At 37.5% G+C, this 16,453-nt stretch overlaps 1 protein-coding gene across 4 annotated transcripts; it reads right to left on the minus strand.

Moving 5' to 3' along the window:
- Nucleotides 1–200: 200 nt before the first annotated feature.
- LOC105177096 (A-kinase anchor-like protein) lies at nt 201–16,051 on the minus strand. Of its 4 annotated transcripts, none has more exons than XM_011100123.3 (24): nt 15,911–16,051; nt 13,459–14,895; nt 13,196–13,324; nt 12,597–13,037; nt 12,341–12,469; nt 11,753–12,187; nt 11,467–11,595; nt 10,886–11,329; nt 10,281–10,730; nt 9,749–10,147; nt 9,156–9,608; nt 8,555–9,001; nt 7,989–8,411; nt 7,481–7,894; nt 6,924–7,325; nt 6,416–6,772; nt 5,863–6,270; nt 5,371–5,724; nt 5,078–5,284; nt 4,361–4,477; nt 2,789–4,264; nt 2,540–2,677; nt 2,246–2,440; nt 201–2,028 (listed from the first exon to the last, which is right to left on the minus strand). In XM_011100123.3, the coding sequence occupies exons 1-24, from the start codon at nt 15,956–15,958 to the stop codon at nt 340–342; spliced, it is 11,121 nt and encodes a 3,706-aa protein (XP_011098425.1). In that variant the 5' UTR covers nt 15,959–16,051; the 3' UTR covers nt 201–339. The 4 variants fall into 4 exon arrangements, with proteins under 4 accessions (XP_011098425.1, XP_011098424.1, XP_011098426.1 ...); XM_011100122.3 differs by having other exon boundaries at nt 8,001–8,411; nt 10,886–11,347; XM_011100124.3 differs by having other exon boundaries at nt 5,078–5,251; nt 10,886–11,347.
- Nucleotides 16,052–16,453: the final 402 nt, after the last annotated feature.

Raw genomic sequence — 16,453 nt, forward strand, 5'->3', positions numbered from 1 at the left:
ATTGAATTGAAAAGGGAATCTCATGTACTACCCTATCGACATTAATCACATATCTAAATTACAGTATTGACGTGAGTTTAAATTTCATGAATATATATATATGTTTATTTTTATAATAATTTATTATTTTTTGTTAAGCATTAAAACTTTTTTAAAATAAACGTACTAAAAATAGTAAAATAAAAAATACAGAACTGATATAGATTTACAAAACCCATGCATAAGCTTGAAAAGTGAAAAAGTAATTTACAAATCCTTGACAAAAGTAAGCAAAACAGTCAAGAAACTTGAAGCGATAATTTGACTGAAAGGCGAAAGCTGTTTTTGAGATTGATCACCTTACTTTGGGGATGGCGGCTTTTGGTGAGAGTGAGATGATTTGCCGGTGATGGCTTTCTTTACCTTGGCAATTGAATGCTTCATTTTCGATCCGACGCCAGAGAGTATGTTGTGTGATTTCTTGTGAGCAACTTTGGCATCTGCATCCCTCACATCCACCATTACCGGAGCTTCAGAACAAATGTCTGCTCTTTGCTGTTCACTTGATTCTTCTTCGTCATCTCTTTCTTCATCAGTTTTTGTGCCTTCATGCTCAGCCTCATCAGGTTTTTCTGCATGCAGGTCTTCTCTGTGGGTAGTTGGCTCCTTTTCGGTGGCGGAATGATCTGCCATTTTTGAGGTTTCTTTAATGGATACATGAAGAAGGTCGGCCAGTGATTGCTTATCTATCTCTTTTGATTCAGAGTTCTCCCTAGATTTGGTCATTTCATCATGTCCGCAATTTGCTGCGTCTTGCTCAAAACCAGAAGGTTTTAGAGTTTCGCCTTCACCCTGAGAAAATTCTGCAGAGTCCCCATGTTCAATTACTGAGGTATCCTTGTTCCCAATTGAATTATCAGGATTCACATTCTTTGTATGATCTGCTTCCAGAACGACATGTTTATCTTTAGCGGGCGGAGGGGTTCCCTCTAGCTCTTTCTCATCAGTGCCATACTGTCCTGCAAGATTCACTGGGAGATCTTTTTCTGCTGTTTCAGTTTCTGAACATTTGGGGTGTAGCAAAATAGGACGAAAGTCAATTTGCAGTTGACCTTCTTTATTTTTGTCAGTTTGAGCTGTATCGCCCGCAGAACAGTGATAAATGTTGGATTCTGAGACCGTTTCTATCACTGCACTAGAGGATTTCTCTAGCAAGTCATTGCATTCATGAGCTATTGTTTTCTTTTCTACACAATCCAGCCCTTTTGCTTTTGAGACACCCTCACAAGTCCTTCCTGGTTGTTGTTCTTCCATCTCTTCCCCGAGAGTTTCCAACACTGGGGCTTTCTGAATTGAATCTGCTGAGCACCTGATCTCTATGTTTTCATTTGGATCTACCTCCATTGGATTCTCCTTATTTATCATTGCAATGGAGCCTTCATTTAACTCCTGCACATCCTGATCAGTTATATCGCTGACAATTTGAAGATCAATTGGACCATCTTTCTGTGCGATTTTCACTACAGAATCCATGATATGTGATTCTTGGGGGAACTCATGAAGTGTGGTGAGGTTATCTTCGGCCTCCAATGAGGTTTCCGCCACGTATTCCTGAAATATTTTTGATGTGGAAACCTCAGTAGGTTCTACTGACATGGAGGTCTCTGCCATCTCTTTGCATTTATGACTTGCTTCCTCCATTTGTTGACTATCCACCCCTGTTGCTTCTGGTTCAGCACCGGAATCACTTGCTCCTCTTGTTTCCTGCATTTCCAAAGTGATTTTTGTAGCTTTTGAGACTTGTTCTATTAGTTCAATGTCTTTGCTGACTGCGGACATTTGGGATTCCATACTTTTATTTGGATATTTCTCTTCAAAATACTCATTTTTGGATGTGGAGTTTTTATTGTCTTCTGAAATATCCTGGTCGCCGTCACTGCGTGAAACTTCTGATGTATGCTTGGTATTAGATGAAAAACCAAGCCTCTCAGCCTCAATACAGGTTTGTGCTTCCTCATTGCCTTCACTTGCTGAAAGGATCAGGTTTTCCTGTAGAACAAGTATCAACTTTAAAATGGTCGTTTCAATTGTCATAACTTTTGTGTTTGCAGGGAAAATTCTTGCTATTAAGCACCCTACTTACTAGATATTCAAGGCCATTAAAATGGTAGAGGATGAAAGGTACAATTGTTAATATGAGTAACTCATACATATCTGCCACACTTGGATTCTGTACATGGTAAAAAGTAAGCTTTAAAGCACATACCTCTTTTCTTGAATCCTCGGTTCCTGTCTTTATATTTACATGGTCTATCCCATCAGCCTCTTCAGTGTCTAATATTGTTGTCACCTCCTCAATGCACTTTCCCAGCAGGCTTCTATCAATTGATTCATTTGTGACTAAATTTTCTTCTGTTTTTTCGGTGGCTTTGTCATCGGGCTCTTCAAGAACTTTAGATACCTGTATGATAAATGAGATTTCAACATTATGAATGAAGATATTCATGAAGTAAAGAAAATAATGTGCACATTTTTCTTTTAAATCTTTTCTACCCCTCACCTTTTCTGTTTCATTTGTTTTCTTTATAGCCTCAAATAATTCTTCAGTGTTTATCTCATCTTGTAAGTGACTTTCGGTGATCACTTCTTCCTCAAGAGAACCAAGATAATCTTCTACATCTTCATCATCTTCCTTGATCTGTGTTTTCATTCCGTGGTTAGTATTTCTTAGTGTTAATTCAACACATAGCGGATGGGCAAAATGCTTATGAGAATACACTACAGGTAGAGTTAAGTGTTGGTATAGCACCTTCTTGCTTGACATATTGATGTTGATGGTTTCTTTTGGTTCAAATATATCCTCCGCCACAACTTCGTTGGACCTTTTTATTTCTGTGGCTTCACGATTCTCTTCACATGTTCTTGTCTCTTCTGCTTCTGAGACACTGTCACAATTTTGAACTTGGGCAATAGACTCAAGCACCTCATTTTTCGGCTCATATTCACTTCTGTTCTCTCCATGTCCAAGTTCAGCTTCATCTGAGTCCAACTTTTCCTCAGTCACACTGCCACTGGGTGCATGCTCATATTTACCTCCTTCACCTTGAGATATCAACATAGAGATTTCTCCAACAGTTGTGCTCTCAAGTTCTTGACCTTTTGTAGTGGTTGGAGTCAACTCTGTTGTTTTGGGAGCTTCATCTTCTGAATTCTCTTTAAGGTCCACAATAGACCTATTACTGACAAGAATGTCCTCCACCGTGCTTTGTGTAGTATTGGCTGTCTCGTAAAAGATATTGGCTTCCCCCAAAAATTTCCCAGTGAAAGTTTCCTCCAGAGCTGCAGAACTGAAGTCTGATACTTTGTGTTTGCTTGCTTCCTCTTCTTTGTTGATCGTATCAGTTTTTGTCTCTTCATTACCTGATGCTGTTTTTCCTTCGTGCAATCCTTCTTTATCCGTAGTCAGCTCTCTGTCAGTGGCGGAATGATCTACTTCTGAGGTTTCTTTGAAAGATTTTGGAAGGAAATCGCTAGCTACTGTAGTTGATGTAGACACTTTGATTTCTTCTACTGTTTCATCTGACATTACTTTCTCCTGTCTACATACTGTTTTCTCTTGTTTTTGAGCTTCTTTATTCCCAGTCTCTTGCTGTATTTGCCTTCTGGATTCCTGGTAAGGGTTGTATGTTGAGACTTCCTCTGATGCCACATTGGACGATGAGACATCTCCTAATACCACATCGGTGGTACTGCCTGATATTTCTTCGCAGTTATCTGAATTTCTTTTCTTTTCTTCAGCAGTCACCTCATTTGATCCTGAGACGTCCTGGGAACCCTTGGTAGGAAGATCTTCTTCTATGTCCTGCTGGTCTGTTCTTGCCTCTGGGTCTGGTTGTATTAATTCTGCTTCTTTTTTTACTTTTGCAGCTTGGGTCTCTGTATCTGTGCTTTCTTTTTTATCTGTTTCTACTGGATTCTCATTTGTTGTTATTGTGATGGAGCCATCATATAGCTCTCCTGCTTTCTCTGTATCTGTCTTATCACTGCAATTATATGCTTTGGCAACAACTTCGTAATCACCAGTCAGCTTTGGTGCTTCAGACGCCAAGCTGGTCATATTTGTAACCTTCTCATGGCTTATCGGTAGATGTTCTTCTAACTCTTTTGTGATGGATGATTCCTCCTGCTTGTAATTGGGAGCTTCAGCGAGATCCACCATTTCTTCTTTAGCATCTAAACTTTTTGTACAGGGAATCTTTACAGCTATTGAATCTGAGACCAGTTCCTATTTCACATACAATTTTGAAGTTTCAACAACAGAAGAAAACTCAAGGACATCTAGCTGCCTACTTGAAAATTCTTTTCCAATTACGAAACTTACCTCATGAGCTGCTATATTGACTGCAGTTGCCATCTGAAGATCCTTCAGATAGCCTTCTTCCTCATTGAACTCCATAGTTTTTGCTTTAAAGTCAGCATTTTCAATCTCTTTCGGTAACTGGAGATTCCATAAAAGGTGAATCAGTGATGCAAATATTTATCTTTTTTCCTTTCTTTTGAAGCCAAACTAGGTGATTAACGAGGAACATTTACACAAGCTAGGGTTATGTGTTGGCTTATCTTCAGACAGATGTCCATCTTTAGTCACTTTGTTAAAGAACTATTAATTAGTAACACATCATCCTCCTAAACAATATATGATTTTACCCCGCTACATGGTTCTCTTAGACATTCCTTCTGATTTGTGTTTTCAACATCAGCTTTTTCCAACTCAAAAGACCACATTAACACTGAGCGATTTTGAAAATATGAGCATGTGTGATACTGGTGAAAAGGTCCATAGTCGCTCTGAGTTTACTTTTACTACCTAAATGCGGTCTGAGTCAGTTGTAGTATCAGTGTTGGACTACGAGAGTCCTTGACTTTATGAGTCTGGGGGCATTCATTCTTGAACTTTGCCATTTTTTCATGGTAAATTGAGAATACGAAGAGTACTTGAGTCTTACTGGGTAAATGAAGTTAACTTTCTGTATACGTGGTACAGTTACCAAAAACATTGTCCTCTCTATTGATTTAAAAACAGTTTTCATAAACTGACCTCTGTGTCGGGTTCCAGCTCTTTGTTTTCGACTTCACTTGAAGGCCCGGAGTCTTTTGACTCATCATTGGCATTCCCTGTTGAAGCTTCTCCTACAGATGGCATCTGTGAGCCATCTACTTTGATTGTTGAGTTAACTTCGTTGTCTCTGTCTGGAACATTTGTTGCTAGGTCCTGCCGCAAGAATTGAAAACTTACAACTGTATTCTGTTTCATGAAGTTATTTATTTAACGTCATGTATGTGCTTAATAATCTAACAACAATAGAGTTCAACTGATAGTATGATTTTCACCTGATTCTTAAGAATTTCCTCATTCATTGCATTTGCATCTATAGATTTTTCCTCTGTTTTGTCACCTGAAATTTCTCGTGGATCCTCAGTTAGGATTTGCTCTTTGATAGAACTTATTTCTGCGACTTGATTGGAATCGTATGCTTTAATATTCTTACTAACTACTTCCAAAGAGTCAATAAGCTTTTCCATCTGTGCTTCTTCTTTCACTGAAGCACTTTCCTCTGTGTCCTTTTCCAGAGCTTCTGCCAAAGATGGATTTTCACTTTCCTTTACCAAATGTTCCTCATATTCCATTTCTGAGCTGTCTGCTTCAATTTGTGTGTTCTCTCTTGGACTAGTGGCTGTAATATTCTGCAGTGAGAATAAAACACTTATTAAGTATGTTCATTTTGTACAACAAAGACTGTCAGCAACTTCTTTTTCCTGAGAACATAGCAATTCATTCTTCAACAATGTGTAAGCTAAGTTTGAGATAAGTTTATTTACTACCATGATTTTCACCATCTCCTCAGGAGTTTCTTCCTTCAGGTCAGTTGCATCAATTGTTTTGTCCTCTTTCTGGTCACCTTTGATTCCTTGAGGATTTGGAGTTAGGTTTTCCTCCTCTAGTAAACATGTTTCTCTATCTTGACCCAAAGGAGATGCTTTAATATCCTCTGGCAGCACTGCCACTCGAATGGACTCAGTATGTACTTCTTCATTTACCACACCACCTTCTGTATTTTTCTTGTGCTCGGAGAGGACTTCATCCTCAAATTTGGCATCCTGCAGAAGTGTTGACTCATCACCATTGGCGTTCCTCTTTGAAGAATATATTGGAAATGGCTTCTGTGAGCTATCTGTTTCGAGTAGTGAGTTTTCATCATTTTCTCCAGTTGGAGCATTTGTTGCAATATCCTGCGAGTAAAAATTTCAAAAACTCTATTCAGTTTAAAAGAAACATGCTGTCCTTCATCTTTTTGTTCTTCCAGAACCTAGTATGTTCATGCATATCCCAGATATGCTAATTACGATAGAGTTCAGTTGATAGTATGATTTTCACCTGTGCCTCAAGAGTTTCTTCATTTCTGTAAGCTGTATCAATAGTTTTTTCCTCTATTCTGTCGTTTGAGGTTTCTTGTTGGTTTGTAGTTAGGACTTGCTCCTCGATTGAACTTGTTTCTATATCTTGACCTGAACCAGATGCTTTGATTTCTTGAGTTGCTACTTGTAAGGAGTCAATACACTTCTCACCCAGTTCTTCCTCCACCAAAGTGCTTCCTGTGGTGTCCCCTGTTGAAGATTTTTCCACAGATGGGTCATCACTTTCCTTTTCCACAATATGTTCCTTTTGTGAGCAATCCACTTGAATTGGTGAGCTCTTTTCAATGTCCTCATATGGAAGTGTTGATGCTACATCCTGCAACAAGGACAGAACACTCATTAAGTCAATTCAATTTGTAGAAATAAGATGGTAAAAGACTTGTTTCCTGCAGCACATAGCATTTCTTCTTTAAAAATGTGTAAACTAAGTTTGGGATATCAAAGTCAAGTACCAGATGATTTCTCACCTTATCCTCAGGAGTTTCTTCCTTCATGTCAATTACATGGTTTGTTTCATCTTCTTTGTAGTCACCCATGATGCCTTGAGGATTTTCAGTTAGGCTTTGCTCCTCTAGAGAGCTTGTTTCTCTTTCTTGACTTGATGCAGATGCTTTAATCTTCTCAGCTGCTTGCGAGGACTCACTAGATACTTCTTCCTTTGCCGAAGTAAAATCTATATTGTGCTCATCTTTGGACAAGTTGGTTTTTATCGAGCTTTCATCCTCAAAATTGGTCTCATGGATGATGATGGGCTCATCATTATTGAGGTTTCCCATCGACTCTTCTTCCAAAAATGGTTTTTGTGAGCCAGTTTCTTTAATTGGTGAGTCATCTTCGTTGACTCCATCTGGAACATTTGTTGCAATATCCTGTAGAAAGAATAAACAACTTATATGATCTGTTCAGTTAGAAGAAGAAATCCTCCTCTCCAGTTTCTTTCTTTCCCGGACTTGTCATTTATTATTCACTTATTTGGCTACATAATCTAACAATAATAGAGTTCGATCAATAGTATGATTTTCACCTGTATCTCAATCTTTTCCTCTTTGTCAGTTGCATTAGTAGTTTTATCCTCTGCTTTGTCACCTGATATTTCCTGTGAATCTGCAGTTTGGATTTGATCCTTGGTAGAATCTATCTCAATGTCTTGACTTGAATCAGTTGCTTCAATATCTTTAGTAGCTACTTGCAAGGAGTGAAGAGGCTTCTCAATGTTTGTTTCTTCCTCCACTGATGTACTTACTGTTCCTTTCTCTGATAATTCAGATTTTATTTGGTCTTCATCATGCATATTCTTTGACTTGTATTCATTGGTTTCCTGGGTTGGAACTTCTGCCAATAGTGGGATTTCATTTTCTGTTTCCAAATGTTCCTCATGTTCCATCTGGACAGTTGAGTTCTCTTCAGCTTCCTCATATGATAATGATTTTGCAACATTCTGCAGCAGAATGAAACAATAACTGTGTTGGGTGTAAGGGGAAAGTATTGCTTGTCTTATACTAGATAAGTGATGTATGTATGCTTTCCTATACCTCAAGAGTTACCTCCTTCGCGTACGTTGCATCAATTGTTTTGTTGCTTGTGATTGCTTGAAGATTTGAGGTTAAGCTTTGCTCCTCGAGATAACAAGTTGTTTGAATATTTTCCATTGAAGCAGATGCTTTACAAACCTCAGAAGCATCTAAAGCATCCTGCAAGTCCTCTTTCTCCAGCCAAGTTCTGTCTTCATTTTTCTCAATCTCGGATGATTCCACTTTCCTTATGGATTCAACCCCAATTTTGGCTTCATGCATAATTGTAGACCTGTCATCATTGACATCCTCGGTTGAAGCTTCTGTTAATGATGATATTTCCATTTCCTTCTCCAAATATTCCTCATGTTTCATTTCTGAGACATCCACTTGGGTTAATGAGGTCTGGTCATTGTCCACATTTGGGACATTTATCAAAACATTCTGCAGCAAGAAATAAGAAAACTGAATAATCTGTTGAATTTGCAAAACAGAAAAAGATTTTTGTTCACTATTTTTAAGGTGGTCATCATTCAAGTCTGTCCTACTGAGTAATAACACAATCCAATTCCTAGGATGGTTGTCACCTGCAGCTCTCGAGTTTTTTCGTCAGTGTCAGCTCCTTCTGTTTTCTCCTCCACTTTGTAATCCTGGATTCCTTGAGGATTTTCAATCAATCTTTGCTCCTCCATGAAACCTGTTTTTTCTGTGTGTTGACCCAAATCAGATACTTTAACATCATCAACAGTAGCATTGAAGGATTCTATAGGCTCCTCTATCTTCAGTTCTTCCTTCAGCAAAGTGCTCTCTGTATTTCTCTTATTTCCAAAGAATTCTGCTCTTTGTTGGTTTTCATCCTCAATTTTGTGTTCATCCGTTTGAGTTAACTCATCATCATTGGCTGCCCCTGTGAAATCTTTTATTGAGGATGGTTTTTCACTTTCCTTTTCCAAATACTCCTTAATTTGTGAGCCATTGCCTTCGATCAGTGGGTTCTCATTGGTCTTCTCATTTGAAACAATTGTTTCAAAAATCTGCAACAAAATAATAAGTGAAGTAACTATTTTGAGTTTGAAAAATGAATATTATTCTTCATATTTATTTTTCTTTGGAAGAATAGCTTTATTGCTTCATTTATGTGTAATTTGACTTGTTATAATAGAGGTCAAATGGTATAACATTTCTGACCTGTCCATCAGGAGTTTCCTCCTTTGTTTCAGCTGCATCAATAGTTTTTTCCTCTGTTTTGTCAACTGAGATTTCTTGTCGAGCTGCAGATAGGATTTGTTCCTTGATAGAACTTACTTCAATGTCTTGAATTGAATCAGTTGCTTCAATATCTTCAGTAGCTACTGGCAAGGAGTCAATAGGCTTCTCCAAGTGTGCTTCTTTCTTCACCAATGTACTTACTGCATCTTTCTCATTTTCCGATAATTCAGATTTTATTGGGTCTTCTGCCCCATCATAGGGTTCATGTGTATTCTTTGACTTGTCTTTATTGGTTTCCTCAATTGCAGCTTCTAACAAAGGTGGGATTTCACATTCCCTGTCCAGATGTTCCCCGTGTTTCATATGTAGGCAATCCAATTGGATACTTGAGTTCCCTTCAGTGTGCTCATGTGGTAATGTTTTTGCAGCATTCTGCAGCAAGAATGAAACATTAGTGGTGCTGGGTATAAAGGGAAAGTATTGCTTGTCTCATCCTAGATAACTGACGAATGTTTAAGAATGTTTTTAACTGGTAATAAAATTCTATTATGATGCTTCCCCATGAGAGTTACCTCCTTCGCATCCGTTGCATCAATTGTTTTGTCACTCGTAATTGCTTGAAGATTTGCAGTTAAGCTGTGCTCCTTGAGATAAGAAGTTGACTCTATATTTTCACTTGAAGTAGAGGCTTTATGAACCTCAGAAGCATCCTGAAAGTCTTCTTTCTCCGGCAAAGTACTGTCTATATTTTTGTTGGTTTCGAATAATTCCACTTTTCTTATGATTTCATCCCCAATTGTGGGTTCATGCCTAATTGTTGACTTGTCATCATTGGCATCCTTGGTTGAAGCTTCTCCAGGTGATGGTTTTTCCATTTCCCTCTCCAAATATTCCTCATGTTCCATTTCTGAGGTATCCACTTGGATTAATGAACTCTGATCATTGTCCTCATCTGAGACATTTAATGAAATCTGTGGCAAGAAACAGAAAAACTAAATAATCTGTTTTGCAGAAAAAAAAAAAGTTAGACAGTGTTTGTCATTCAAGTCTACGCCAAATGAGTAATAAGTGATAACAAAGTCCAATTCCTAGTATGATTTTCACCTGCAGCTCTCGAGTCTTTTCATCAGCGTCTGCTGTATCTGTTTTCTCCTCCACGTCATCCGGGTTTCCTTGTGGATTTTCAATTACGGTTTGCTCCTCGATGAAACCTGTTTTTTCTGTGTGTTGACCCGAATCAGACACTTGAAAATCCTCAATGGTAGTATTGGAGGATTCTACAGGCTTCTCTATCTGCAGTTCTTCTTTAAGCAAAGCGTTTTCTATATTTTTTTTCTCTTCAAACAATTGTGATCTTCTTGGGGTTTCATCCTCAATTTTGACATCATCCATTAAAGTTAACTCATCATCATTGGTATTCCCTTTGAAATCTTCTTTGGAGGATGGTTTTTCACTTTCCTTTTCTAGATGCTCCTCATCTGCCTTTTGTAAGCCATCACCTTGGATCAATGAGCTCTCGTTGGTCTTCTCATTTGAGTCAGTTGGTGCAAAATTCTGCAACAAAAGTAATAAGTTCACTAACTTTTTTCAGTTTGAAGAAATATATCTTGTTCTACATATCTTTTTTTTCTCTGGAAGAATGGCTCTGAAAATTGATGTACGTGTAGTAACCCATTATAATAGAAGTCAAATAGTGTAAAATTCCTGACCTGTAGCTCAGAATTTTCCTCCTCTATTTCAGCTGCACTAACGATTTCTTTGTCTGTATTCTCATCCAGAATCCCTTGTGGATTTGCTGCTAGGCTTTCCTCGTCAGCAGAAACTCTTGTTTCTATATCATGACCCGAATCAGATGCTTTTATATTCTCAGAAATTACATCCAAGGAATTTTCTGGCTTCTCTATTTTGGATTCTATCTTCATATTCTCTATACTTGTCTCATTTTCACGTAAGTCAGCTTCTTCTCCATCCTCAATTGGAGTCTCTCGCTCAACTGTTGAGCCATCATCACTGGCTTCCCTTGCCAAATGTATTGGCGAAGATTTTGTAATGCTTTCCTTTTCCAATTGCTCTTCACTTTTTATTTCTGAGTCATCCACTTTGACAGTCAAGTTTTCTTCAATATACTCATTGGAAATAATTGTTGAAAAATTCTGCAACAAGAATGAATACTGATAAACACTGTCAAGTTTAAACTTTAAAGAGAAAAGAACAATTTTCTTTTCTGAATGAAGCTTTTATTTCCCAAATACGTCAAAGATTCAGTTCTTAGCATGACTCTTATCCATACCTCAAGAACTTCCTTTTGTTTGTCAGGCTCATCAATCATTTTCTCAGCCGTACTGTCAGTCATGGCTTTTTGTAAATTTGCATCTATGCTTCCTTCCTCTGGAGGAGTTGATACAATTGTCGAAAAACTCTGCAACAAGAATATACATTTATTAACTCCATTAAACTGATAAACTATTTTTATCATAAAGCTATTATTCATGAAGTATGTGTAATTAAACCCAGTAATAATACAAGTGAAAATAGTGTAAATAGGGACCAAATAACGTATTATCCCCAACATGTACCTCAGGAGTTTCCTCCTTTATTTCAGCTGCACCAACTATTTGTCTGTCTGTTTTCTCATCCAGGATCCCTTGTGGATTTGCTGCTAGGCCCTCCTTGGCTAAAACTCTCGTTTCTACTTCTTGACCAGAATCAGATGCTTTTATATTCTCAGAAGTTACATCCAAGTTATTTTCTGGTTTCTCTATTTTGAGTTCTATCTTCACATTTTCTATACTTATCTTATTTTCACATAATTCAGTTTTTTCTGCATCCTCAATTGGAGTCTCTTGCTCAGCAGTTGACTCATTGTCATTGGCTTCCCTTGCCAAAGGTATCGGCGAAGATGTTTTTATGCTTTCCTTTTCTAGACACTCTTCATTTTTCATTTCTGACTCATCCAGTTTGACGTTCGAGTTTCCTTCAATTTCCTCATTTGAAACAATAGTTGAAAATTTCTGCAACAATAATGAACATTGATAAACTCTGTTGACTTCAAACTTTAAAGAGAAGAACTTTTTCTTTTCTGAATGAAGCTATTCATATCTCAAGTATGTGAACTAAAATAATAATAGAAAAGGTTCAGTTCTTAGTGCAACTCTTATCCATACCTCAAGAACTTCCTTTTGTGTGTCAAGCTCATCAATCATTTTTTCAACTGTGCTGTCACTCGTGACTTTTTGTAAATTTGCATCTATGCTTCCCTCCTCTGGAGTAATTGAGACTTTTGTTGAAAAACTCTGCAACAAGAATAACATTGTTAAGTCAATTGAACTGACAAATTCTTTTCATAATGAAGCTAGTATTCGTGAAGTATGTGTGATTAAACCAGTTGTAATTGAGGTGAAACAATGTAACATTCCTGACCTGTACCCCAGGAATTTCCTCCTTTAATTCAGCTGCACCAACTTTTTCTTTGTCTGTTTTCTCATCCAGGATCCCTTGTGGATTTGCTGCTATGCTTTCCTCCTCGCCAGAATCTCTTGTTTCTATTTCTTGACTCGAACTAGATGCTTTTATATCCTCAGAAGTTACTTCCAAGGAATTTTCTGGATTCTCTATTTTGGGTTCTATCTTCATATTTTCTGGACTTGTTTCATTTTCACATAATTCAGCTTTTTCTCCATCCTCAATTCGGGTCTCTTGCTCAGCAGTTGACTCATCTGCACTGGCTTCCCTTGCCAAAGGTATTGGCGAAGATGTTTTTCTGATTTGATTTTCTAGATGCTCTTCATCTTTCATTTCTGAGTCATCCACTTTCATGATTGAGTTTTCTTCAATTTGCTCATTTGGAACAGTTGAAAATTTCTGCAACAAGAATGATTTCATTGACAAACTCTTTTGAGTTTAAACTTTAAAGAGAAAAGAACTTTTTTCTTTTTTGGATGAAGCTATTTATTTCTCAAACATGTGAACTAAGATAATATCAGAAATGGTTCAGTTCTTAGTGCGACTCTTATCCATACCTCAAGAACTTCCATTTGTATGTCAAGCTCATCAATCAATTTTTTAGATGTACTGTCACTTGCGACTTCTTGTAAATTTGCATCTATACTTCCCTCCTCTGGAGGAATTGAAACAATCGTTGAAAAATTCTGCAACAAGAATAAACATTCATTAACTACATTGAACTGACAAATTCTTTTCTTAATGAAGCTATTATTTGTGAAGTATGTGTTATAAAGGTAAAACAATAAACTTAGATCCTTAGTATGAATCTTATCTGTACCTCGAGAGTTTCCTTCTTTGTGTCAACTGTATCAATTGTTTTTTCCTCGGAATTGTCACTCGTCATTCCTTGCTGATCTCCATCTGTCCTATGCTCTTCCTGAAAACTTGTTTTGTTGTCCTGGCCTAGATTAGATGCTTCAATATTCTCAGGAGCTACGTTCAAGGACTCCACAGGCTTCTCCACTTGCACTTCTTCCTTCTGTTGATTAATTCTTTTATTTTTCTCAATACCGTACATTTCAGCTTCTTCGAGGTCTTCATCCTCATCTTTCACCTTATCAATGATTGCCGACTCATTATCATTAGTGCCACCTGTTAATACTTCTGGCACTGGCAGTTCCTTACTTTCCTGTTCTAATTGCTCATCACATTGGATTTCTGAGCCATCAACTCGGACCAATGAGCACTCCTCAGTCTTCTCTGTGATATTTGTGTTGCCATGGGTTGTAACAAAACCTTCCAAGTTTCTGGACTGACTTTCTACAGCCACTTGGCTCTCGTCCACAATATTTTCTAACAGAATTCCAGAGCCTTCTGATGTTGGCACAGCCGTGTCATCTTCCTGGCTGAAAGAAGAATTTGATTCATTCTTGCTCAGTGGTTTGTCACTGCTAGAAGTTGCATCTGCTAGTGTACTATTTTCTTGACTGACTTTCTCTGCTATCCTGTCCAAGTTCTCTGCAAATCTTTTTTCATTGTCTGATCCCTCCTGTTCTGGGTTTATCTTACTTTGGTCATTTGGGCATTCTTCTTTACACACATCACTGGTTAGATTGAGAGAAATATCCTCTTCTGTCTTTTCTCCATCTCCGTTTGCATCATTTGTTTCCTTTACTTGGATATTAAAATCCTTTTCCCCTCCCAGGAGACTAGCTTCCTGCAAGTTCTCTTTAGAAAGCGCCATCTGTTTAGCTATAGAATCATTTACGCAATGATGATCACTTGTTGTGTCTTTAGACAGCTGAGTCTCCACTCTTAGATCGTCTGAATCAGGATCATGAAGTATATCTCCTGCTTGCATTCCTGAAGTCATCTCTCCTGAATACATGCTGTATTCTACTGGTAACACGCCTCTGTCCTCACCTTTCTCCGAGTCATTTGATTCTTCAGCATTCTGTTGGATTCTTTCTGAGCAAATCTCTTGACTCCCAGTAATTTCTAATGTTTGGTCACCTAATTTAGGTTTGCTAGGGAGCAAAACCTCAGTGTCATCCTTCACTGTCTGATCTGGCTTTTCAGCAACCATACTAGCATCTGGTGAAATGCTACTTACTTCACAATGAACCTTATCAATCAAGGGTGTTCCTAAAAAATTGTCTCCCTCAACTGTTGGAGGTTCATTACGTGTATCAGCTTGGGTCTTTTCTTCTTGGGGAATTTTATTGATCATTATATTGGTAGCAGCATCAGCTATGTTGCCACCTTGCTCCTTTCTCTGCGATAAAAGTTAATAGAACTACTGTGAAAAGAATGAAGATACAGAAAGGTCATATAGTTCAATATGGAAAGAGTAGCTGTTATTGGTTAAAAGCAAATTAGGATAGCCTTGATTTTTTTCTCTATATTTTTTTTATCCATCTTGATTTTTGCAATTGGAGTATGGAAGCAAGTCTCTGAGAGACTGCACTGCAGCTTCAGTTTTGGTAGTCTTATGAATGATCTAACTAGTTTGAATCCACATAGTTTTTTATCAAGCTCATAAACCATTGCTATAATATCCCATAAGGTTGCAAAAACAGAGTGAGCTTGCTAGTGAACGTGAGGTTCACTGAGTAAATTCTTACTATGTTTCCACAACTTATGTCGTACTATACTCTTAAGCTTTGAGATTACTAATTGTCTTAAAGGTGGTTTACTGCCTACGTACCCATCTTGCTTTTCTAGATGAAGTAAATATTATAACGTAGCAGCTGGTGATCAGTGCATATAATCTGGACTCAGACCTATAAATATTTAGTAGCTGCTGCTTCATATGATCATAGGTACCTAAGGGCGCAGAGTATGTATAGTATTTCTATTAGATGTATGAAGAATATAAATACTTGTCTTGTTGCTGTGAAACTGCATACTGAAAGGTAGCATAGGAATCTTTTTCAAGATTTATTTGCTGATAACAGGATCATCATGTTGAATCATCATAAAGTAGTAAATTCATGCTCAAGAACTGATCAACTTCTAATGGGTCATGTCTTTGCTGCATAATCTTCCTTAATTGTTAATTCATGTCGTATTCATGCTTTATCATTGAAAATTAATTCTCTGGCACCATCCAGATCATAGGTTTAGTTCGCATGTATCAAAGTTGATCCATAACTGAGATGGTATAATTCCAGTAGATCAGATCTTAAATCCTATAAAAACATTGTGCAGTGAATGACAACTAACTAGAATGATAATGATCTCCATACTGGAGGTCATAAAACAAACATCAGAGAGGTGATATTACTTACTGTTTCACATAGAATTGCAGTTGCTGGAATATCTGCTTCAGTTGCCATTTCTGGTACACCACTTGGAATCTGCTGGAATCGGATTATGGAACTTTTAGCACATCTAAAATTTGGAGGTAAGTATTCTCACATGCTAGTTATGTTGAGTTTTTCTCATCATAGGTATAAATAGAGAGGTTTTAAAGTTCTGATTATACATGGTAGATGCGTGTAATAATGTTCTGATTGAAACATTGCTAAAAGTTAGCAAAAGCTGACAAAATGCCACTTCACTTGTGCTATTATTATTGAGTTGGCTAGAGATTGACAATGGTCCTAGTGAATGATATGTCACATGCCCAAGTTGCTTGTGATGTAATTACTCTTCTAAAATGGGATCACTTATTCCTTCCCCAAAACAATTAAGAAAATGCCAGGTCCGAATAGTAGGTTCATATGCCTGTACGCTTTTCTTGTGGGATAATACTCCATTGAATTCTTCAGTTACAGTACAATATTTTGGCCTCTACTTCAAGAGTTTAAAAAAAAAGGATGCTGTTTACT

Source organism: Sesamum indicum, linkage group LG9 (assembly GCF_026168435.1).
Source record: "Sesamum indicum cultivar Baizhima isolate 11 linkage group LG9, ASM2616843v1, whole genome shotgun sequence".
NCBI lineage: Eukaryota > Viridiplantae > Streptophyta > Magnoliopsida > Lamiales > Pedaliaceae > Sesamum > Sesamum indicum.